The sequence below is a fragment of the Amphibalanus amphitrite genome, unplaced genomic scaffold (assembly GCF_019059575.1).
Source record: "Amphibalanus amphitrite isolate SeventyFive unplaced genomic scaffold, NRLGWU_Aamphi_draft 000628F_arrow, whole genome shotgun sequence".
In the NCBI taxonomy this organism is placed as follows: Eukaryota; Metazoa; Arthropoda; class Thecostraca; order Balanomorpha; family Balanidae; genus Amphibalanus; species Amphibalanus amphitrite.
In genome coordinates this window covers 174,249-197,661 of record NW_024882122.1, presented here as the reverse complement: position 1 = coordinate 197,661, position 23,413 = coordinate 174,249, and the positions used below count along the sequence as shown (strand labels likewise).

Sequence of the window (23,413 nt, the reverse complement as noted above, 5' to 3'; positions counted from 1 at the left end):
ATCACACGGTACACTGGGGTGGCGCTTCGCCTAACATTATAAACCGGGGGCCTAACATTATAATAGCTATTCGTTCTAGAGATGTCAATCGGATACCAACTTTTTGGTAGGTATAGGTACCGATACCAAACCGATACTAACTTGGTATTTGGTATTTGAATTCTAATGTATTTGGTATTTTGTTGGTATCATGACCCTTCACTAACGTATAAGAGGCTGAGAAATTGGTAAAAAGTTGGTATTTCCCTCATGTTTTCAAGTTACTTTGGTTTCGGTTTTTCCTAATGGTTTTGGTTGGTATTTGGTTTGGTATCGGTGTTCCAATTTTCCGTAATTGACATCACTAATTCGTTCGAAAACGAATAGCTGAGGCACACCTCTTCTGCTGCCTCTTGAACACTGATACACTGATATTGAATAAACAGGCGGTGTCCCAGCGGCATGTGGGTATGCTAATGCATTTGCGTGTATGCCGTATGGTATGGTAAACTTCCCATTCATTTCGTGCAGTGCCTGCCCGCAGCCCTCCCAGACCGCAGTCTGAACACTGAACAAGTATCGGTGGCGAGACGCTGTGAATTCACTTGAGATTGGTTTTCTAACCACTAGGTTACTCTTTTAACCCGCGCCCTGGTGTGTGTGGGGGCCGGGGGGGGGGGGTATTTTTTGCCCCCTTCCTTCAGCCTTTTCGATATATCTCCAGAACCGCTACACCGATCGTCAAACTCGTATCTCGGATTTTTCCTAAAGGTCATATGAGGTCAGGTCATTTTCGTGACCTCACCATTACAGGGTGGGGCAGCATAATCGGGAATGCTTTTTGGGCTCTGGTCATGAGTAGGCATGGCATTATTTTGATAAATTATATCATGGCAATGAAACGCCCAAAAGTTGTGCATCATCTGACATGACTACATCCATGAGCATGCAACTTCCTGGAAAAGAGCAGCAAAATAATTCGACGGTGCTCCAAGTGCTTTGCGCGCGCCCATAGACACTAATGTTAAACGAGTAAAACAAGAACATTTTGTTTAAAACAATGCCATTCCACGTAAAGGTTGCTGGACAGGTCAACGTGTTATCACGGACGATAAGGATTGTGTGGGGATACTTAGGACAAAAAGTTAACGTAATCGTCGTAAAATAACTCTTAGCAGAGGACATACAAGATGACTCACTTGAATATAAGGAAGAAGCTCTTGAGCATATTAAAAAGAAACAATGTTCAAAACTTCAGCGACCAAAAATCTTATCACCGACTGGAATACGATAAAAAAGAATGGCATGCCATATAGGGGATTGTATCGAGAATATTGCAGCGGTCATGCAAAGTAAACATCCTGTTGAGGTGATGGACCTATGGGTGGTCTTCAAGGGAGGTGCACGTGGTGCACCCTACTTCATCGAGCCCGGATAAAACGAGCACCTCTGGTAAATACATCCACACTCTGGCAGACTCACGTGGAGTCGTCGGAAGAGAGGATCACTGACGGTCCAGATCACGTCTTACGAGCAGGCATCGGTAGGATTGTGATTGCAGGATTGCAAAATCCTGATTGCATTCCTTTTTGGTGGATTGCACCTGGATTTGAAATCCATTAAAAAAAAAAAACAGGATTTGATTGCGGATTGGATTGCATCATATTTCCAATTTTTGCAATCCAATCCGGATTGTGTTTGATAAGTGCTTTGAAATGGTTTGCTGCGATTGAAAATTATGAGATCAGCTTCATCGGCTTAATGTACTTTGCTATCAAGGGCTTTACATCGAAACTTGAAATAATTTAAACGCTTTTAATTTAAACGCTCAAAATAATATACGCTGATGAACTACATAGGAAGGGCAAAATTACGTATTTGAGGGCGAGTTTTAAAAATATAAAACACTGTTTGGGTAGAAGTTTAAATGTGGGGGTGTTTGACGCAAAAAATATTTCCCATAAAATACCTGTGCCTTAGATAGGAATTACTCGCAAGACTAGGTACTAGAAATGGGTGATTTGGGGATGGAGGCACGGCCATATGCCCCCCTCCCTCCCTAGACTAGGTACTAGAAATGGGTGATTTGGGGATGGAGGCACGGCCATATGCCCCCCTCCCTCCCCCAGATCCACTAGTGCACATAATGATACAACAGGATTGCAAAAAAGGATTGCGGATTTGATCACAATCCGAGTGAAAAAAGGGGATTGCGGGTAGGAATGCAATCCACTTTGGCACAAGGAATGTGGATTGGGAATGCAATCCTTTCAAAAAGGATTTTCCCGATGCCTGCTTACGAGGACTCTGTCCGTGCTGGTACTGCAGTGAGGACGACATGTTATTGTGTAGGGCACCTCCACCTGAGATGAACCAAAAACTTCTGGTCCTTCAACTCCGCCGATTTAAATCCGACCAAATTCTTTACATGGAGCGTTTTTTGGTAGAAGTTTAATGAACAACTTATCATCAGTAAAAACAGTCTTCAGTGCAAGGTACGAAGCTGATGGGCGATCATGGACAAGCAGGAGGTTGCACGTGCATGCGCGTGCTTTTGGACCCGCCTTGAGAAGGTCATCGACGCCGAGGGCGGTCAAATAGGATGAGGGATAGGTAAAAGGTGACCGATTGATAGGATGTTGCTAAAATAGTGCTTGGAGCTATATTTTTAGATTCATGACCAAATAATCCCGTTTGATATTTATTCCCGATTATGCTGCCCCACCCTGTATAAGTCAATGGGGAAAAATAAAAACTGCTATCCTGGCGCCGGGAACGATCTCCAACTATCTCAAGCACACAGAATCGTGATTTGATGCACTCCTTGCAAGATAAGATGCGTTACTTTTGCAATATTGACCTTGCGTGACGTCATTTATGACGTCATCAGGGTCATATTAGTTTTTCGTCAATAACTCCCGATCAAATTGAGCTAGCGAGTCGGGAAAGCCACCAATGGACTCAGGAAGACCTGCCGAATCGAATGACATGCGACATGACCTCTTTCGACCAGCTTCGCGACCTGGGGGCGCTGACCTGACCGTGACCTGAAGTCAACACCATAAGTTGACCTGACCCAAACAAAAGTATATCATTCGACGCGCCTGAGCGAGGCGAACACGATACTACCAAAATCGCGGCTCTGCGGTCGTTTTTTTAGAAGTTATTCACCAAAAACTGAACCTTACCTTGGGGCACTTGACCTGACCTCAGAGGTCACCGGTTGACCTAGGACCTTAAAATCGGGTACCAATATCTGCGCCTCGTAACGGCGTACACGCTTGTTTTTTCCGCGACGCGCTAGCTTCACCAGGGGCTAAACGGCGAGGGGGGGTCGTACCCCCCACCCACCCCCACCCCCCTCGGCCGGCGCGTATGTAGAAAATCAATAGGTCCGGCGAGGGTTAAAGCGACGGGGCGCGTCAAAAGGACCTATAGGCTTCGTCTGATTGCCAAAATAACGGTCACAATCGATTCCTCAGTCGAAGGTTCCAGACCTGTGCCTAAAACCGACGGGAGACGATCCGAGACAGGAGCTGACGGCGACTCTCATTCACCAGTTCAGCAGCACTCGCCTGGTATTTTGATTGAAAGCAATCGGTAATCCCGAAACGGCCTCTTTATTCAAGCAAAACCAATTACAACAATTACAGCCATCAATGTCTAGAACAGCTTTATTTTTGCAACTACAACAAAACAATATACCTTTTTTCATCACCAAGCTGGATAAGTGAGGGGAAACGGCGAGAATCGGCATACTTTCGTTTCAATGTGCATTTGACGTTTGGGTCTGATCCTCCACCGATCACATCGAACCCAGTGCCACCCAATGCCCCTATAGTCCACCTAGACAGTGCCTATTGGCCTACCCATGTGAAACCGTACGGTCCCTGCGTCCCTCAGGCGGTCAGCCGCTGACGGACGGTCAGCCGCTGTCGTACGGTCCCTTCCCTGTGTCCCTCAGACGGTCAGCCGCTGGCGGACGGTCTCAGTTGGCGGCCGGGTCGCTGCAGTACTCGCCGTCGGCGGCGTTGGCCGAAATCCAGGAGAGCGCATCGGTGACCCTGGCGTAGACGCCCGGGTAGTTGGGATCGGCGCAGCTGATGCCCCACGAGACGACGCCGATCAGCGAGTATCGGTTGTTCTCGAGGCTGACCAGCGGGCCGCCGCTGTCGCCCTGACACGAGTCCTTGCCGCCGGTGCCCAGCAGGCCGGCGCAGAGCATGTTAGAGGTGATGGAGTAGTCCGAGTAGGCCGACTGGCAGGCCGAGTTGCTGATGACCGGGACGGTGACCTCACGCAGCGTGGTAGCCTGCGGGCCGTCCGGCGAGGTGGTGCCGAAACCGGTGATGATGGCGTCGGCGCCGACAAAGTCGTTGGAGGCGGTCGGCAGGCAGGCGGGCGCGATCTTATTGTCGGCGGGGAAGGAGATGGCCGTGGCCAGCTTCAGCAGCGAGAAGTCGTTGGCGTTTGTGCCAGAGTTGTAGTTGGGATGATTCTTGATCTGGGCGATGTTGAAGCGGATCTCTCCGTCGTCCTGGTTGATGAGGTGCTCGCGCAGCAGGACCTGGATGCTGCCAGCCGAAGATCCGGTCGTGCAGTGAGCCGCCGTCAGCACGTAGCGGCTGTTGATGACGGTGCCACCGCACCAGGTGCGACTGTTGCCGGTGCTAACCAGACCCGCCTGCCACGGGTACTCGTTGGCCTCGGTCTCCACGCCGCCGACGATGCGCGAGGCGCGGTTGACGTTGCCGCAGGCGCAGTTGTCGGCGGGCGGCGGCGGCGCGGCCGTGGTGGTCGGAGGCGACGCCTCGCCGACCGTGACAGCGCACACGAACCCGGAGCGCACCACCGAGTAGTCGGTGTGCCAGTGGATCGCCATCTGGTCGATGGCGGCCACGCCGCTGGGCCCGTTGGAGCCGCAGAACTTGTTGCCGTCCACAGACAGCCAGTCGTACGCGCAGCTCGAGTGGGACTCGACGTCGAACTGCGAGCACGTCACCGACAGCTGGTCGCCGGCCTGGTCGGCGTACAGCTGGTAGTAGCAGTCGACGTCGTTGCTGTAGTCGCCGTCGCCGTCGGTGATAGTGTGCTGGCCGCGCGCCAGCCGACTGTGACCGCAGCTGAGCTGCGAGCCGGTCGGCACCACGGTCGGCTCCACCACCGTCACCGTGCACCGGTAGCCCGACCGGACGACGCTGTAGTCGCTGTGGAAGTCGATGTCGAGCTGAGGCGCGGCCACGGTCGACGGCCCGCTGGAGCCGCAGTACTTGATGCCGTTGACTCGGAGCCAGTCGTACTGGCACTGGGAGTGAGACTCGAGGTCGAACGCCTCGCAGCTCAGCTCGAGGTCCTTGCCGGTGTCGGTGGTGAGCGTGTAGACGCAGTCCTCGTCGTTGGGATAGTTGGACGGGTAGTTGGGCGACTCGATAACTGCCGTCGAGCCCTCGGCGACCACATGAGAGCCACAGGACAGGGCGCCAGAGCGCGGGCTCGGAACGCCGGTGTCGCCCTTAGGAGCCGGCTTCCTTTCTTCGGGAGGCGGCTTCCTACCCTCAGGCCCCAGATTCTTCTCTTCAGGTTCCGGCTTCTTCTCTTCAGGAGGCGGCTTCTTGTCCTCAGGGGGCGGTTTCCTGGCATCCCTGCCCTGGGGTGTGCTGGGGAGCGCCAGAGCGCCGGCCAGCAGGCAACCGAGCAACATCAGCTGACACGTCCTCATCCTGTGACCTCCGGAGAGCAGAGAGCTGACTGGGACGCCGACACCACGGGACATGCTCTATTTATACCGCTAGGGGTGCCGCTTTCAGCTGCAGCGGATCCGCAGAAAAATAGCTGAATCAGCTCAGGATTGACAAGCGATTACAAATGGCATGAAAACGAGCACAGCCACAGCAGTTGATACAAAGACTTCGGGCCGTCGGACACCTTCACACAGGTGTCCTGCGCGATCGAGATAAATGTGGTTGGCTGTTCAGGATGATACTGCAATAAAGCTGCAAGAGGACCGCAAATGTGGCGACGTGGGCCTCTGCCCTCTGAACTTTGTGCAATATGTGGACTAGGTGGCGCTGAGCTCACGTCCATGAAGTTAGCGTCAGCAACAGCAACGAATATAGCGTCGGATTCAGAATCGCATTAAAAACTCGTATTAGGTCAATTGGGGAACTGGGAGCACGAATATGACATTTATTTTGCCCTAGCTCCCTCCTTCATCCCTTAATCGTTCCCTAAAGGACGGGGCGCGTAGAAAGTGCCTCAAGACTTCGTCTGATCGCCAAAACAATGGTCGCAATCGATTCCTTTGGTCAATATCTACCCTCAGTCGAAGGTTTCATTCAGACCTGTGCCTCATATCCCTCATCCCTTAAAGGGACCCTCCCACCTTCAAAAAAGTTTATGAATTGGCATGAAAGTGATGTCGCTCGGTTCAGAAAGAGCGAAAACGAATATCTACCAAATTTCACCGAAAAATATTCACCGGTTTGCAAGATATTAGACTTTTACTTTTGTTTACTTTTTTGGGATCTCCGCTGTTTCTAGCGACTTTATTTTAGAAGTGCGGCGTTTGCGGCAGATGTTGCGCGCAAATAGCATATACCACCGCGTGCTACAAAACGTTTTAGTCAAACATTTAAAAATCGTTAGATATTTGCGCTGACGTCACACATTCAGAGGGGTATTCCTTAGCATTAGCCCCTCTGAATCAAAATGCTGCAATTTTGAAATTCAATATTTCCGATTTAAGGCATTTCTCGATGTTGTGAGTGCCGAAACCGGTAATTGTGAGCCAGGGACCCCATTTTGGCTATCTCAACTCAAATTTAAAGGGACCCTCCCACCTTCAAAAAAGTTAATGAATTGGCATGAAAGTGATGTCGCTCGGTTCAGAAAGAGCAAAAACGAATATCTACCAAATTTCATCGAAAAATATTCACCGGTTTTCAAGATATTAGACTTTTACTTTTGTTTACTTTTTGGGATCTCCGCTGTTCCTAGCGACTTTATTTGAAAGTGCGGCATTTGTTGCGCGCAAAGCAGCATATACCACCGCGTGCTACAAAACGTTTTAGTCAAACATTTTACGGACGTTCGAAAGCCTGATGACGTCATCAGATTCCCGTAATGGTTAAGAGATAGGGACCACGCTGGTCCCACCCTGCAAGTAAAGGGAAGAAATTTCTTGAACACCATAAAGCTGCGGGGGTTGCGACCAGGATAAATGGTGGTTTCTGAGCCTGGCCGCAAACTTGGCTATCTCAACTCAAAACTAATGTTAAGGTGGGAGGGTCCCTTTAATGTTAAGGTGGGAGGGTCCCTTTAATCGATCGTAAGCCCTCGCCCGCAGTGCGGGCCCCGCACATGCCATTTTCCCATCCTAGAACTCACATGGATGGGGGGGGGGGAGGGGGTGCCACCCCGCACCATTTCGTTCCTGTTGGAGATACAGCTTCGCGGCAAAGACCAACAGATTCTTGGGGAAGAGACGAATCCAATGGTATCCAATTTTACCTCATTAGGTGGTCAGGTCAAACGAAAAAAATGTTGCTGTTTGGGTCCCCCGTTGGAATGTCACGTGCGGTGCCCATCATGTGCCCATCATACACCGATGGCTCTGCCGTTTGTGGTGCCAAGCCAGCTAGAACAGCTCTTTGTCACACTATCCGACTAGGTTTTTACTGGCTGTGGTCATTTCAGGTCAAGCTAGGTCAAGGTCAATGATATGTGTTTGTATGTCTATGTGTGTCTGTGTGTATACTGATGTGTGCACGGATTGTTTTTGTATTACATGAGATTATGATCTGAGAAGCTTCTATCAAAAATGCAGTAAAAAAAACTTCACGAAAAGACGATGTGGCATAGCCCGGTAAGCATTCCATAAGCACAATCTGCATTCCTGGTTAGGAAGCAGACGAGTAAGCAAAATATGGCAAATGACACCGAATGCACGTTAATAGTATATTATCTATTCAGCTACGGTATATACATTGGTCATCACAGACTCAGTATCGGCGATGTAAGCATATAAAACGCTCGTCGACATAATACGAAATGACGAAGTCCCTTATCGCTCACCGCCCGTCGCGATCTACTAGGACCGGCATGGACGGATTATTCTATTGCAAACCAAACATTCATCACTCAGTGGATCCCACGTAAGCTCATCAAACCACACAGAGATACTGCATCGCAAGCCTTTCCAAAGGGCACAGCTAAAATATTCGCTTACGCAGACAGAATGAGGATGCCATACCTTTGAACAATGAACCGCTGAGAATCATTAGATAGGAGTTAACTCAAAGTGAGAAATGGTTTAAAATTGATTGGATTACATATGTAAGACACGTTACGATGAGAATGCACCGCGACAGGTATTTTTTTTACACCATTAGAGTAGCAATAGTGTCAATGTTAACATATCGCCATATGTCAAGTGGTAGGTACCCATAAAACAGTTGCAGCACGACTCGTCACGTTCCATAGATTTACCGACGACTTATATATCACAACACGATGCATCCATCATCCGTTGAAAACAAACTTAAAGGGACTATCCCACCTTTAACATGGGGTTTGAGTTGAGATAGCCAAGTTTGCGGCGAGGTTCAGAAACCACTATCTATCTAGGTTGCAACCCCCGCGGCCTCTTGGTGTTAAAGAAATTCGTTCCCTTCATTTGAAAATGGGCCTTGTACAAGGCCCTATCTTCAACATGGAGCGACCGTTAGTGTGACGTCACCTCGTTTAGTCATTCTGATTTAAATGGGTTTGTTCGTTGAAAAATCGCTTAAAACTTGGTCTGAACTTTGTTGTGGTGCCTTTAGAGTAAAAAGAATCAGCTTTATGACAGTATTGTGGCCTGGGGAAGGAGGTAATTTTGGGCTGTGACGTCACATATTTGAAAGTTTGTGTTTGGAATATGGGAAGCCTAAAATGTTTAATGAAAAATAAATGCCAGAACCGTGTTCCTGGTCATCCAATCTATAAAGTCGGGCACAATTTAACTGGTTTTAACAACATTTTAGAAGGTGGTCCCTTTAAATAGGGCAATCAATAAGACAATTTTATAGACGATACGGTGAGCATAAGGAGATGTCTGAGGATTAGAATGGTCGAACAAAACATGCTCATGCATGGACCTGAAATGCTTAAAAACGTCACAATGAAAATCAGCAAAACAGAATTCAACTGCAGGTCCAAGTTGCCCCTAAATCTTACGTATTTAAAAAAGCAAATGACGATTAACACCTGGTAGCGTCTCGAAATGAGAAAGAAAAAAAAAACAAATTCACCAATCGATTATCATGATAACATCATAACATTGTAAGTCACATAAGAAGGCACTGATCCACTCAGCGTTTCGCCACTGGACCGTTGGTGCTATGCTCCCCACCACTACGTTCGTTTCCACGCGGGTTTCGCACTCGATCTCTTTCTCATCATCTTTGGCTCACACTGGGCGTAGCCCTCCCCAGATCCTTTCTTGCGTATAATCGCGGTCTTGGGCTTCCTCTACGTCACTCAACTTAGCACCGCTCCACCGACCCGAGACCTCTCACTGGCGGCCTCCTAGCTCTGCCGATCGGAAGTCAACGTTCTGCACAGCACGGGTGTCGAACAGACGGGGTCGTGCCCTGCCATGACCTATCTACCGCGACCGGCTGTGACCTGACATGGCCTGTCGTCCGGTGGCCGATCAGACCGCCACCTCTGGCGCCTCTTCCTCCCTCTCTATGTTGGTGTACTGCCGCGACCGCTTCACGTTCTCGATGGCGGTCTGCAGCTGCGGCTGCAGGTTCTTGGCGCCGCGCGCCAGCCGCCGCCGCTGCACGAAGATGACGCCCACCAGCACCACGCAGGCGGCCAGCGTCAGCATGCCCAGGATGACGGAGGCGGCCGAGGCGCGCGCCGGCGCCTGCTGGCACTCCATCTCGCGCAGCTGCATGATGGGCCGGCCGGCGTTGGTGAGCGGCCGGCCCGTGTAGCAGCGGTACTTTTCGTGCTCGAGCGCGCGCGTCTGCGTGGTCATGAGCCAGTGGTAGAGTGGCTGGATGTTGCAGTCGCAGATGAAGGGGTTGCCGGTCAGCCGGACGGTGAACATGTCGTCCCGCGCGGCCAGCTCGTCCAGCATGGCAGTCGTGTTGGCGTCCAGCCGGCGCAGCATGTTGTACTCGAGACCCAGGTGCTTCAGCTTCGGCAGACACTTGGCGGACAGGTTCACATCCGTGAGTCGGTTGTTGCTGAGGTAGAGCTGCTCCAGCGACGGCAGGTGAGCGAATACGCACGGGTCGCGCAGCACCCAGATCTCATTCTGCTCCAAGTGGAGCTTCTTCAGCTTGGTGAGCTTGCTGCCCTGGAAGATGACCTCCAGGCTGGCCATGTACCAGCGCGCGTCCACCTTTTCGGTGAAGGAGTTGGTGAGGTGCAGCGCCTCCAGGTTGACAAAGTTGCTGAAGACGCGCGGGTGGCGCTGCTTGTCGACGATGGAGAGGTTGTTGTGGTTCAGGATCAGCGTCTTCACGCTGGAGACCCGGTGGAACGCCTGGCCGTCGATGTCCGTGATGCCGTTGTTCTGCATGTCGATCGTCTCCAGGTCGTCAAAGTTGAACTCTGTTCCGAACAGGTTGGGCGGCAGGCGCTCCAGGAAGTTGCCGGTGAAGATGAGCACCTCGGTGTTGTCCGGCAGCGCGCTGAGCGCGAACGGATCTGTGAAGCGCGTGTTGGTACAGTTGACCACAAACTTTTCGCCCTGGTTGGCGTACATGGCCATGGCGCAGACGCAGCGACCCTGGAACGCCTTGGGACAGCCAGTGTGGTCCGTCCCGTACAGATCATCATCGTCCAGCGTCCCTCCGAGGCCGGACGTGGGCGCCGCGGTCGTCTCGGAGGTCAGCACCTTGGACGAGTCGTGCACGATGCTGTTGACGCCCTTGGACGGTAGCACGTGGTCCTTGGAGAAGGTGCCGGTCCGAGGTTCGGCCAGCGAGCCCAGTGCCAGACTCAGCAGCAGCAGCCATCGAGCCATGGTGTGCCAGTCACTGCAAAAAGAGGAGTATTCAAAATATGTTGAAGTCTATAACCATGTTGGACAAAATCGAAACGATTTCACGAATGCAAGAAGCTTAACACCCTTGGGGTGCCCTGTCTTGCAGTCGAATTTCATAAATGAATAAAAGTCTTCGTCAACAAAACGCATCGTTAAGATATTAAATATTGGAACGCTGTAAAGGCATGCGTTGAACTAGGTAGGTACGCAACTTTATGGCAGTATTTAACCGAAACTCACGCAATTTCTAATCAATTGCACATTTCACATGAAATTCAGAATGTCAGAAGCAATTCAGAAGAATAAATGGTTGTACGGAAAGACTTAAGGAACGAATAGGTACCACATTTAAAATTCAGCTATTCAGCTTCCTGCGGAGAGACGATCGGCTCATGCATCCGTCATAGGAGTGGTGTCCTTGACTGGAGCGAGGACGGGCTATCACGGCCATCAGTCGCCCGGGACGGGAGCGGGCGCCGGGTCACGCGCAGACAGAGGCTCTGCACCGAACGGGCTACCGCCGATCGGAGAGCGGTACAGCGGTGTGCGTGGGTGCGCTGTGCGCGTGTCACTTTCACCAGCTGATCGGGCGGAGTGCGGCGGCGCCGGCCGGGTCGACAGGCTACAGAAGGTCGAGCGGCGACCGGTCACCCAGCCCGCTCCCTAACGTTTCATCTCTGCCGCTGCCTCCTCCAAATCATCCCTCAGTTGGCTGTCTCCTGTCTGCAGGATGGACAGAAAGAAGGTCTGAACAGAGTCCGAATTGGAGGCAGTGGTAGGCAGACAGCCCCGAGGTCGACACAGCTACGGGCAACGGAATGCCATTTAATCTTTCGTAGACAAACTCTTCACTTCACTCTTCCCTTGAGAGCACAATTGGTGCGTGCGTCATTCAGCGCATGGAATAGCACGTCTGGGATGCTATGAACTTATGAAGGTAGCGCCATGCCACTGCGAAGCAGCTCGATGGCTGCTGACCTCCTGGAGTCGCCGCTGCATGGGCCCGGTGCGTTTCCGGCCGGCTGACTCGCACGTGATTCCGGCGCCGTCACGTCCACTGCAGCTGCAGACAGAGACCGAAACAGAGACTGCAAGACTGCTGACTGCAGAGGGTGACAGACACAGACCGAGACTGCCAACAGTTGCAGACTGCAGGCAGAGACTGCAGTTGGTGACAGACTGCAGACTGAAACTGCAAATAGCCAGAGTGAAAATGCAGACGACTACGGACTGAGACTGCAAACAGACTGTCCACTGAAACTGCAGACTGAAACTGGAAACGGCTACATACCGCGGACTGAGACTGAAAGGTGAGACTGCAAACAGATACTGCTGACTGAGGCTGCAAGCAGAGACTACAGACTGAGACTGCGGACTGTGGCAGACTGCAGACTGAGACTGCAAGCGATGACAGACTGCAGACGGTGACCCATGGCATTGGCATTGTAATGGCATTGGCATTGTAAACGGTGACCGCCGCGGGAAGCCCATTTCTCTAATGCCCCGGATCCGTTAGGACGTCAGAGATAGCCTGAAGACAGAGGTATGGAGTGGACAGAAGACGTTATTAGCATTAAAAACTGTTGATAAAATGAATGAGACGTCGCTTCATTCAATTGCAATACAGCTGAATAAGTTAACCGAACAACGAAGGTTTACGGTAGCAACTTTTTATGGTTGCCTATATACATGACACTTCCTAGGCTTTCCGTTTTTGCCGAAATAATCTTAGATATTCACGACCAATGACAAGCATGTTCAACGTCAGTTATCCCAGTTATCATAATCAAACTTACCTATGAGTTTCCAAGTTCCAGGCCCAGTGCAGGAATATCTTCGCTCAAAAAGCTTCACCACGCACCTCGGCAGCCAGCCCGCTCGGTGTGCCACCGTCCGGCCGAACCTGCCTCCCCACCCGTCCCCCTCCCGGCCGTCACAGCCCACCGGTCCCAGCGGCACACCTGCGCACTGGTGCTGCGCAGTGCACCGCGCCGCGGCTAGCGGTCTGCACAGGATGCCGGAAAGATGATGAGATGAAAGACACTTTCCACGTTTGGTGATTCGCTTTAGATGAAGGGGTAAAGACTGAACAGGCAAGGGACATGTATCTGCGTCTTTCTTTTAGACCACACTGACGGTATGGAAAAAAATATAATCTGTCCAGACCCCTGGCGGACAGGTGCCGGCAAAGTGGCGCCTGGAAGCCAGCGGCGCCGCCAGGTAGTTAGCAGGGGATGCGGGCAGCGGTGACGAGCGGACGAAATGCACACGATAACCCGATAATGGGATGAACAGGTCTATCCACCCTGTCAGTAAACAGGAATGACTGCCGGGAATGTCTGCGGCCGTCCAGACAATGCAACGATCTCCCAGAACGGAGAGGGACGAGCCCCTGCGATGATTTAACCCTCGCCGGACCTATTGGTTTTCTACATACGCGCCGGCCGAGGGGGGGGGGGGCGGGTACGACCCCCCCTCGCCGTTTCGCCCCTGGTGGAGCTAGCGCGTCGCGGAAAAAACGAGCGTGTGCGCCGTTACGAGACGCAGAGATTGGTACCCGATTTTAAGGTCCTAGGTCATCCGGTGACCTCTGAGGTCAGGTCAAGTGCCTCAGGGTACGGTTCAGTTTTTGGTGAATAACTTCGCAAAAAACGGCCGCAGAGCGCCGATTTTGGCAGCATCGTGTTCGCCTCGCTCAGGCGCGTCGAATGATATACTTTTTGTCCGGGTCAGGTCAACTTGGGGTGTTGACCTCAGGTCAAGGTCAGGTCAGCACCCCCAGGTCACGAAGTTGGTCGAAAGAGGTCATGTCGCATATCATTCGATTCGGCAGGCCTTCCTGAGTCCATTGGTGCCTTTCCCGACTCGCTAGCTCAATTTGATCAAGAGTTATTGACGAAAAACTAATTTGACCTTGATGACGTCATAAATGACGTCACGCAAGGTCAACTTTGCAAAAGTGACGCATCTAACCTTGCAAGGAGTGCATCAAATCACGATTCTGTGTGCTTGAGACAGTTGGAGATCGTTCCCGGCGCCAGAATAGCAGTTTGAATTTTTCCCCATTGACTTATAATGGTGAGGTCACGAAAATGACCTGACCTCATATGACCTTTAGGAAAAATCCGAGATATACAAGTTGTGGGACTCATAATGGATACTAGATCCTGCAAGTTTCATTTCCCTGTGACATCTCCTCTGGCAGTGAGGGCGTTGCGAAGTTGCGACATCTGAAGACCGTGCAGAGGTTCACTTATGACGTCATAGGTCAGTGACCTGACCTGACCCAAAAATGCGGTTGTCTCAAAAGATCCGGCTTGGATCAAAGGTCAGGTATACCAAGTTTCAGCTCTCTATCGCCAGCGTGTTCGGAGCTATCGCGGAAAAAACCCTATGGGGGGGGCGGCACCCGCCCCCCCCCCTCGGCCGGCGAGGGTTAACTAGTGATGTCAAGTCAATTACAGAAAATCGGAATAGGTACCGATACCAAACCAAATACCAACCAAAACCGTGGGGAAATACCGAAACCGAACCAGCTTTGAAAGATGAGGGAAATACCTACCAACTTTTTACCAATTTCTTAGCCTCCTATACATTAGTAAGGGTTCATATTACCAACAAAATACCAAACACATTAGGATTGAAATACCAAATACCAAGTTGGTATCGGTTTGGCATCGGTATACCAAAAAGTTGGTATCCGATTGACATCTCTAGTCATTTAACCCTCGCCGGACCTATTGGTTTTCTACATACGCGCCGGCCGAGGGGGGGGGGGGCGGGTACGACCTCACCTCGCCGTTTCGCCCCTGGTAGAGCTAGCGCGTCGCGGAAAAACGAGCGTGTGCGCCGTTACGAGACGCAGAGATTGATACCCGATTTTAAGGTCCTAGGTCAACCGGTGACCTCTGAGGTCAGGTCAAGTGCCCCAAGGTACGGATCCGTTTTGGCGAATAACTTCGCAAAAAACGGCCGCAGAACCGCGATTTTGGCAGCATCGTGTTCGCCTCGCTCAGGCGCGTCGAATGATATACTCTTTGTTTTGAGGTCAAATTTGGGTGTTGACCTCAGCTACGGTCAGGTCAGCGCCCCCCAGGTCACGAACTTGGTCGAAGGAGGTCATGTCGCATACCATTCGATTTGGCAGGTTTTCTTGAGTCAATTGGTGGCTTTCCCGCCTGGCGAGCTCAATTTGATCGGGAGTTATTGACGAAAAACTAATATGACCCTAATGACGTCACACAAGGTCGACATTGCAAAAGTGACGCATCGAACCTTGCAAGGAGTGCACCAAATCACGATTTTGTGTGCTTACTGCTTGAGATAGTTGGAGATCGTTCCCGGCGCCAGAATAGCAGTTTTCATTTTTCCCTATTGACTTATAATGGTGAGGTCACGAAAATGACCTGACCTCATATGACGTTTAGGAAAAATCCGAGATATACAAATTGTGGGACTCGTAATGAATACTAGATCCTGCGAGTTTCATTTCCCTGTGACAGCTCCTCTGGCAGTGAGGGCGTTGCGAAGTTGCGACATCTGAAGACCGTGCAGAGGTTCACTTGTGACGTCATAGGGTCAGTGACTTGACCTGACCCGAAAACGCGGTTGGTGTCAAAACATCCGGCCTGAATCAAAGGTCAGGTATGCCACGTTTCAACTCTCTGTCGCCAGCGTGTTCGGAGCTATCGCGAAAAAAAAAAAAACCTATGGGTGGGGGGCGGCACCCGCCCTATTGATCTATGTGAGTGACCCCCACTGCACGTGCAAAATACAAAAAGAAGAGGTGCCAAAATTGTTCCCATTTCAGTAACTCGGTAATTACTGGGGCGATTTCGCTGAAACTTGGCATCAGGGTTGTGCTTGACTCATTAGTCGAGTCAGAAAATTGACTCAACTCTGACTCAAATGAGTCAGATTTGAGTCGAGTCGGATAAAATGTTGAGCTGTTGAGTTGAGTCAGAGTTGAGTCGGACAAAAATATTAAGGTGTTGAGTTGAGTCAGAGTCGAGTCAGTAAAATAACTTTTGACATTGAGTTGAGTCAAAAACATTTAGGAACATGAGTTAGCTGACTCAACTTTCTAGAAACAACATACATATAGTATAAGTTTTTCATTTCCCCCCCCCCGCTTAACAACTTAGGCCTGGCCCTGCTGCCGGATTTCCCCCCCCCCCCCCCCCTCCCGCTCAACAACTTTTTTATCTGAGTCAATTTTGAGTCAACACACTTGACTCAACAAAAAATTTGAGTCAAGTTTGAGTCAACTCATATTTTCATTGAGCCGCTTGAGTCATGAGTCGAGTCAAGGGAAAAAATCAGCTCCTTCTTTGAGTCAGAGTTGAGTCAGGGCATTCTGAAGTTGAATGATGAGTCAAGTCGGCAAATTTTTTTGAGTCGAGCACAACCCTGCTTGGCATACAGGTAGGCACCCACCAGGCAATGAATTCCCATGTGTTGCAGTTAGGGTGCTACTGCACGTGCGCACGTGCAGGGGGCGTTTCCAGATCTCGAGAACGGCTGGGCCGATTGCGCTCAAATTTGGTACACGGTTGGGGACCGGTTAGTAGGGTGCCGTGCAAAGGTCATTTTGGACCCAGTTTGCACGTGCGCACGTGCAGAATGCCGCTTCCAGATCTCAGGAACGGCTGGGCCGATTGCGTTTAAATTTGGCACACCGCTAGCGATCGGTTAGAAGGGTGATGTGCACAAGCCCGTTGGAAGTACCCTCTCGCCCTTCCGCACGTGCAGGGCTCACTAACTCGCTAGCTCGTTCTTCGCCCAAAAGGCGTTTTACTAATATCATTTTTGCTCTATAACTTTAACCCTCGCCGGACCTATTGGTTTTCTACATACGCGCCGGCCGAGGGGGGGGGGGCGGGTAAGACCCCCCCCTCGCCGTTTCGCCCCTGGTGGAGCTAGCGCGTCGCGGAAAAAACGAGCGTGTGCGCCGTTACGAGACGCAGAGATTGGTACCCGATTTTAAGGTCCTAGGTCAACCGGTGACCTCTGAGGTCAGGTCAAGTGTCCCAGGGTACGGTTCAGTTTTTGGTGAATTACTTCGCAAAAAACGGCCGCAGAGCCGCGATTTTGGCAGCATCGTGTTCGCGTCACTCAGGCGCGTCGAATGATATACTTTTTGTTTGGGTCAGGTCAACTTGGGGTGTTGACCTCAGGTCAAGGTCAGGTCAGCACCCCCAGGTCACGAAGCTGGTCAAAAGAGGTCATGTCGCATATCATTCGATTCGGCAGGTCTTCCTGAGTCCATTGGTGGCTGTCTCGACTCGCTAGCTCAATTTGATCGGGAGTTATTGACGAAAACCTAATATGACCTTGATGACGTCATAAATGACGTCACGAAAGGTCAACATTGCAAAAGTGACGCATCTAACCTTGCAAGGAGTGCATCAAATCACGATTCTGTGTGCTTGAGATAGTTGGAGATCGTTCCCGGCACTAGAATAGCAGTTCTCATTTTTCCCCATTGACTTGTAATGGTGAGGTCACGAAAATGACCTGACCTCATATGACCTTTAGGAAAAATCCGAGATATACAAGTTGTGAGACTCATAATGGATACTAGATCCTGCAAGTTTCATTTCCCTGTGACATCTCCTCTGGCAGTGAGGGCGTTGCGAAGTTGCGACATCTGAAGACCGTGCAGAGGTTCACTTATGACGTCATAGGTCAGTGACCTGACCTGACCCAAAAATGCGGTTGGTGTCAAAAGATCCGGCTTGGATCAAAGGTCAGGTATACCAAGTTTCAGCTCTCTATCGCCAGCGTGTTCGGAGCTATCGCGAAAAAAACCCTATGGGGGGGGGGGCGGCACCCGCCCCCCCCCCCCTCGGCCGGCGAGGGTTAACAATATACAATTTTTGTTAGCGTTAACTTTTACGCTGGCGTTACCTCAGCTGCCACGCTGAAAGGACAAACACTTAAGCATTTTATTATGAATTATTTAGCCGCAAACGGGGTGGCCGGGCTTCCCCCGGCTTCCCCTACTTCCCACGACCTGCTAGCTCCGGAAACGACAGGTTTTGGAGAGTTGAGAAAAACGACAATAAATCAATCGGCCTCATTGAGATGACGCTTATGAGACGAAAGGTCTGGTCAAAGGTATAAAAAGGTATGTAGAAACTTGAGAGGTATGTAGAAACTTGCCTTTCACCCTCATTAGCTACCCTGGATTACCAGCTCATAAGAGGCTAAGAGCAGTGGCAGGTCAGCAATCCGTGCTCTGCGGAAGTAATAGTTCACCCACCGACAGACAGGTGGCGGGGCAGCCCGTTCCACTCAGCGCCCGACGGACCGCATGCACCCGGCCAGGACCCGAGTCATTCCGCAGAGGCGGATCAAACACGTCAATATAGACCAGCTGTTACACCATTGACCATACCTTATAAAGTTTACGGGCGAACGTTCCAGGCATTTCAGCATAATGCCTCGTTCGCCCAAACAAGATGGCTCTTGAAACTTTGTCGAGGCATTACAGCAGCGCGACGACGAATATCCTCTCGGCTTCACTGGCTCTCCAGCACTGCCATGCGCTATTGATCGACCAGCTAAGGCTTTTCAAGGTCGTCACTGGGAGGGGATGGGACCGGGGACGGTATAGTAGGCGTAGTCTGGCGCTCAAGGCCAGTATCGGGGCGCGCCTCGACAACGGGGGACAGACGAGCGCCGAAGGTCGATAAGCCGGGAGCTCATGATCGTGCGGGAGTGACATAACCAGTACTGCCTCTCAGTGCTGAGAGGGTGACGGTGTTCACGTGCATTTCGCTTGAAAACACGAGGAGAAAACGGATACCGGCGCATCTTAACAGGTTCGTGAGCTGCGCTTAAAAGGTTTACTTATCGTGTTGTGTGTAGGTATACAGTCTGTCTTAAAGGGACCATCCCACCTTAACATTAGTTTTGAGTTGAGATAGCCAAGTTTGCGGCCAGGCTCAGAAATCACCATTTATCCTGGTCGCAACCCCCGCAGCTTTATGGTGTTCAAGAAATTTCTTCCCTTTACTTGCAGGGTGGGACCAGCTTAGTCCCTATCTCTTAACCATTAGCGGTTTCTTTGATGACGTCAGCAGTCATTTCAACGCCCGCCATTCCTTGAACCCGAATTTTACTGACCTTGAGCTCCCTTTTTTTATCAACGTGTCCGTCGTTGGCGCTGAGAAAGCCTATTGATTTTCATTTTAATTTGAATATTAGAAGATACCCACCACTGGAACTTGGACTGATATTATACCAAGGCCGAAGATGATCAAGCTGCCTGCTATATCTGGAGCTTGGTGTTCAACTTCAACATGGAATAAAAAACAAAATATCAAAGCAAACTGGATATGGTAGTGCAAGTTAAAGCCCAAAGAAATTTGAAGAGCTGACAATTGACATTAATTCTTTTCCTGCAAGGTTTCCATATGGAGATCACACCATGAAGAAATATTTTTGATGTTAACCGTTGAAAGGGGATTGATCTTCTGGTTTTGACGAAAGACGCTGCTGTCTTTGGAAAAGAATGTCGGCATGAGGTGCAATTGTGCTTGTGAAGTGGTTATAACTGGTCTTTTCACAGTATTAAATTAAATGTGCCATTGCAGCCAAGTGTGTTATCATGTAAGGTAAAATCAAAACTACAATGTTGGTTTTATGAGCATTGAGAAGGCTGGTAGGTAACACCTGCCCGTGCTCGTAAATCATGCTGCCAAAGTATTCTAAATTAATTTAATCATACGCTTTTGTTGTCCAGAATGGTTGCACTATTGTTTGGTATCATATTATTCCATGCAAATATGGTAGTGTAAAGTCCGACCAACATGTTACCAGATTTGAAGCTGTTAGTTACCTAAGTACCTGTTTTTTACTGGCGTGGTGAATGTCACCTGGATTTTGTTTTGAGGTGCAGACCTAGTAACTCTGACTACATGGGTTTGAAGCTATTACCTATTCTGTTTTTACTGGCCTGGTGAATGGCGACTGATGTTGTCTGTGGATGGCACTGAAACAAATTTTGAGTGTCATGTACAGTGTTTTAATACAATGCTGAGGGCTGAAAGTTGTCTTGTTTAGAGTGGTGAAAGTTCAGGATATGCCAGCCACCATGGTGGGTCAGAGTTAATGTGTTGCAGTCAGTTCGGCTTCAGCAAGCACACGGATGGGCATACGCATCAAGACCTGCTCTGCCATACTTTCAGCCAATTTTACCTAGGTAAGTCTTTTTTTTCTGCTAAAAGCTATGACATTGTGAATTTCAGTGCTGTGGCCTGTGTGTAGCTTTCAGGAAAGCAATTCTAAATAAAGCTCTGATAAAGTGCAAAATCAGCAATGCAGCCCTCTATTACATTTTCTACAACATCTTACTTGTTCCTTGCATGGAGAGAAAAATGCAATGCTATGAATTCGTATATTCACATAATTTGACAAGTGACATGCAGTTACCTGCTACTATCACTGCACAAAACAGAGCAGAAAACATCAGTTGATCCAACACAAGACACAACAGAAGTTTACAACATGGCTGCCGAACCTGCTTCCTCCCACCACAGTTGATGCCATTTCCTAGCCTGGCTTGATGTGAGCACTGAATAGCTGCTTCGTCTAATTACAGCTCACTACCATTCAACTTAAACTACTCTCTTTAAAGTAAGAGTGAGAGCGTTCAGTCTTCATAGCAGCTCGACAGACGACAGACAACAAACATCTTGACAAACCAACCAGTATTTGATTTGGCTAATGATTTACGTGCTTGTTGTATCATGGCCAAACTACTTTAACAGCAATAATCCTTGTTTCATCTTGATCTTGCTTTTATTTCCATTTGAACTCAGATCTTGAAACAATCATCTGAAGTGATATCAGATACTGGCTTCTGTTTCTCTTGAAAGCAAGTTAAAACAACAATGATAAACTAAGGCAGGAGATGTGAGTTGTGGCAGTAGATCTTTGATTCAACAATGTCAACCTTATATTGCTTGAGACCTCTGTGACAAACAAATATTTATAGTTTTTTGATAGTTTGGATTCTTGGCTTGATTTAGCAGATCAGCTGTGAACCTTGACTTTGAAATCACATAAATGTCATGGTACCCGAACGAATCCTCGCATGACATTTCTTCGTAGCACAATTTTTCGTCCGCATTTCTTCGTCTACAAATCTTCGTCGGTGCATTTATTTGTCCCTCTTACTCTTGCATATATTTGCGTTGAAGAAGAAATGCGAGCCGATTTTCATATACCCTGATGCGAGACAGAGTAATGCGATACGAATAAATGCCCTGACGAAGATTTGCAGACGAAGAATTGCGATACGAAGAAATGCCATAAGAAGAATTATCTGGAATCCTTTATTGGCCATCATATATTGACCTTGATAAGATAAACGTATCATTCGCGCAATATTTGTCGCACTTTGATACCAAACTATTGCTTCCAAATGCCGACGTAAAGAAAACCTTTATGTGACGTCATAGAAGCAGCGGAGTTCCCAAAAAGTAAACAAAAATAAAAGTCTTATATCTCGAAAACGGGTGAATATTTTCCGGTAAAATTTGGTAGATGTTCATTTCCGCTCTTTGTGATTCACGCTACATCACTTTTATGCCAATTCATTAACTTTTTTGAAGGTGGGAGGGTCCCTTTAAAAGTACCGCGCAAAGTGACGGTGGATCCATCAAGCCTGACCGAGGAAGGGGCTGCCATAATTTGAAAGTCACCGAACCAATTGACCTGGGAAATGGACGAGGCCCAATAGCTTCGGTGACTCAAATTTAGCAGGCCCTTCCTGGGTCAGGTTTTGTGGATGAGGATCCACCGTCACTTTGCGCGGTACTTTTAATTTTAAGACAGACTGTACTGTATTCAGTGTGCAGTGAACCATACATGATACATCAGTCGATGTGAGAGCTTCGACCTGAACTAAAACATAAGGAAAGTTTTTTCATGACTTGTGGTGGCCTCGAATGCCACTTCTATAGTTCGCACGAGCCCAGCCCCAGAGCCAAATAAGAAGGTGCGCAAACCCGTCCTATAGCTCCCCTGCCTGTATAGATCCTACACAATCGTACCACTACCCTGGCGCTGAGGCGGTTTAACTATAGAACAGAAATTGAGGGATCTGCAAACCCGGGCCCAATCTTGCCAATGCCGGAATAGGATTTGGCAGCACGCGCCGGAGTTTATGGCACTGATATGAATCAATGATATTCCTTTTATTTACACCCAGCTAATCTTGTCCAATGATTTTGATGCCGAGAATGATTATGAATGTTGCCCGAACGAATGAACAAATGAATGTTAAATAGTTTTGAATGTTACCAAATGAAATGCCGTGAATGCGCATTCATGGCATTTGGTAAGATTGGGCCCTGGATACGATTTTCGGTTTATTCAAACCTTCTACTAGTTCAGAATCACTCGCTGAGGATAGTCATTCTCTGCTAGAGGCCAGGGATGGAGGTTCTCCGTGCCGAAAGTGACGGGCGTAGAAGACGAGGCTGTTAGCGAGAGTGGACAATCGCGGCAGTGTCCGGCCCTCGGCTGTCGGTTCTAAAGCCTTATGGTATATTGTTGTAGCGGGCCAGCGGCACGCGGTAACGGTTGTTGATATCCATGTCCACTGACCACCGACTTATGTAAGTGTTGACTCATCGCTTCTCTCTGCCGGATGTATCAGCCAATCCTCACGTCTTCAAATGTCCATGTTGCAGTCTGTAAGAGACTGGTTTCCCCAGCATGCTAACAAGAATCCTGTCGTGTTGATTTGGCATGTGGACCTCAAACTCAGGTATCTCATTTCCCCCACTCCAGTTCCGTCGCGGCGTGCCATAGGATGACGGAGGTTATATGGTGCGTGACGTTCGCAAATTCTGCTCTCGGCCGGGGCAGCTCTGTTCTTTGAGAGCACGTCGCAGCGCCGCTGATCTCACGGCGCAGGAACTCGGTGAATTCCCAACTTTCCACCGAGACCGGCACGACGGCAAGCCGCTTACCAACCACTCGTTAATCAATAAACATCCTCATCACGCCGATGGTCCGGACAGCCAATCGTGATTTCTCCTTGCATCAGTTGCACAAAGCAATGTGCTAATGCATACTGGATAGCAGGCTCCCTAAAAAGGCTCGCCTTTGCCAATACGATTGATGTTATTTAGCCAAGCATCTAAAAGAGAAACTTATAGGTAAGTACATGCGAGCAACTTAAAAATACCTACAAGCTGGCCAATCTTGTTTGGCCTTCTTCTCCTTGAATACCTTGGTTTCAATAACGAGCCAAAAGCTAATCAAGTCATTGCGTGGCATTGTGATTTGTAAATGAACGCAAGGAAGCTCGTTTTTTATACAAATATCTACATATATTGTTTCACCTCTGTGAATATAAACAAATTTATTAAA

General features: G+C 49.4%; 2 protein-coding genes across 2 annotated transcripts; both read right to left on the bottom strand.

Annotated features, from left to right (window-relative positions):
* Positions 1-3,589: 3,589 nt before the first annotated feature.
* On the bottom strand, positions 3,590-5,719 carry LOC122363577 (venom serine protease 34-like). The gene has a single exon (XM_043333032.1). It carries the CDS (start codon positions 5,696-5,698, stop codon positions 3,968-3,970), a length of 1,731 nt encoding a protein of 576 aa, XP_043188967.1. The 5' UTR covers positions 5,699-5,719; the 3' UTR covers positions 3,590-3,967.
* Positions 5,720-7,921: 2,202 nt separating this feature from the next.
* LOC122363576 (leucine-rich repeat-containing protein 15-like) lies at positions 7,922-12,035 on the bottom strand. Its single transcript, XM_043333031.1, has 3 exons — positions 12,002-12,035; positions 9,015-11,015; positions 7,922-8,518 (listed from the first exon to the last, which is right to left on the bottom strand). The coding sequence occupies exon 2, from the start codon at positions 11,000-11,002 to the stop codon at positions 9,674-9,676; it is 1,329 nt and encodes a 442-aa protein (XP_043188966.1). The 5' UTR covers positions 11,003-11,015; positions 12,002-12,035; the 3' UTR covers positions 7,922-8,518; positions 9,015-9,673.
* Positions 12,036-23,413: the final 11,378 nt, after the last annotated feature.

Bases quoted from the DNA above. Each gene is read 5' to 3' on its own strand.
- LOC122363577 (XM_043333032.1), bottom strand. From the start codon at position 5,698: ATGAGGACGTGTCAGCTGATGTTGCTCGGTTGCCTGCTGGCCGGCGCT.
- LOC122363576 (XM_043333031.1), bottom strand. From the start codon at position 11,002: ATGGCTCGATGGCTGCTGCTGCTGAGTCTGGCACTGGGCTCGCTGGCC.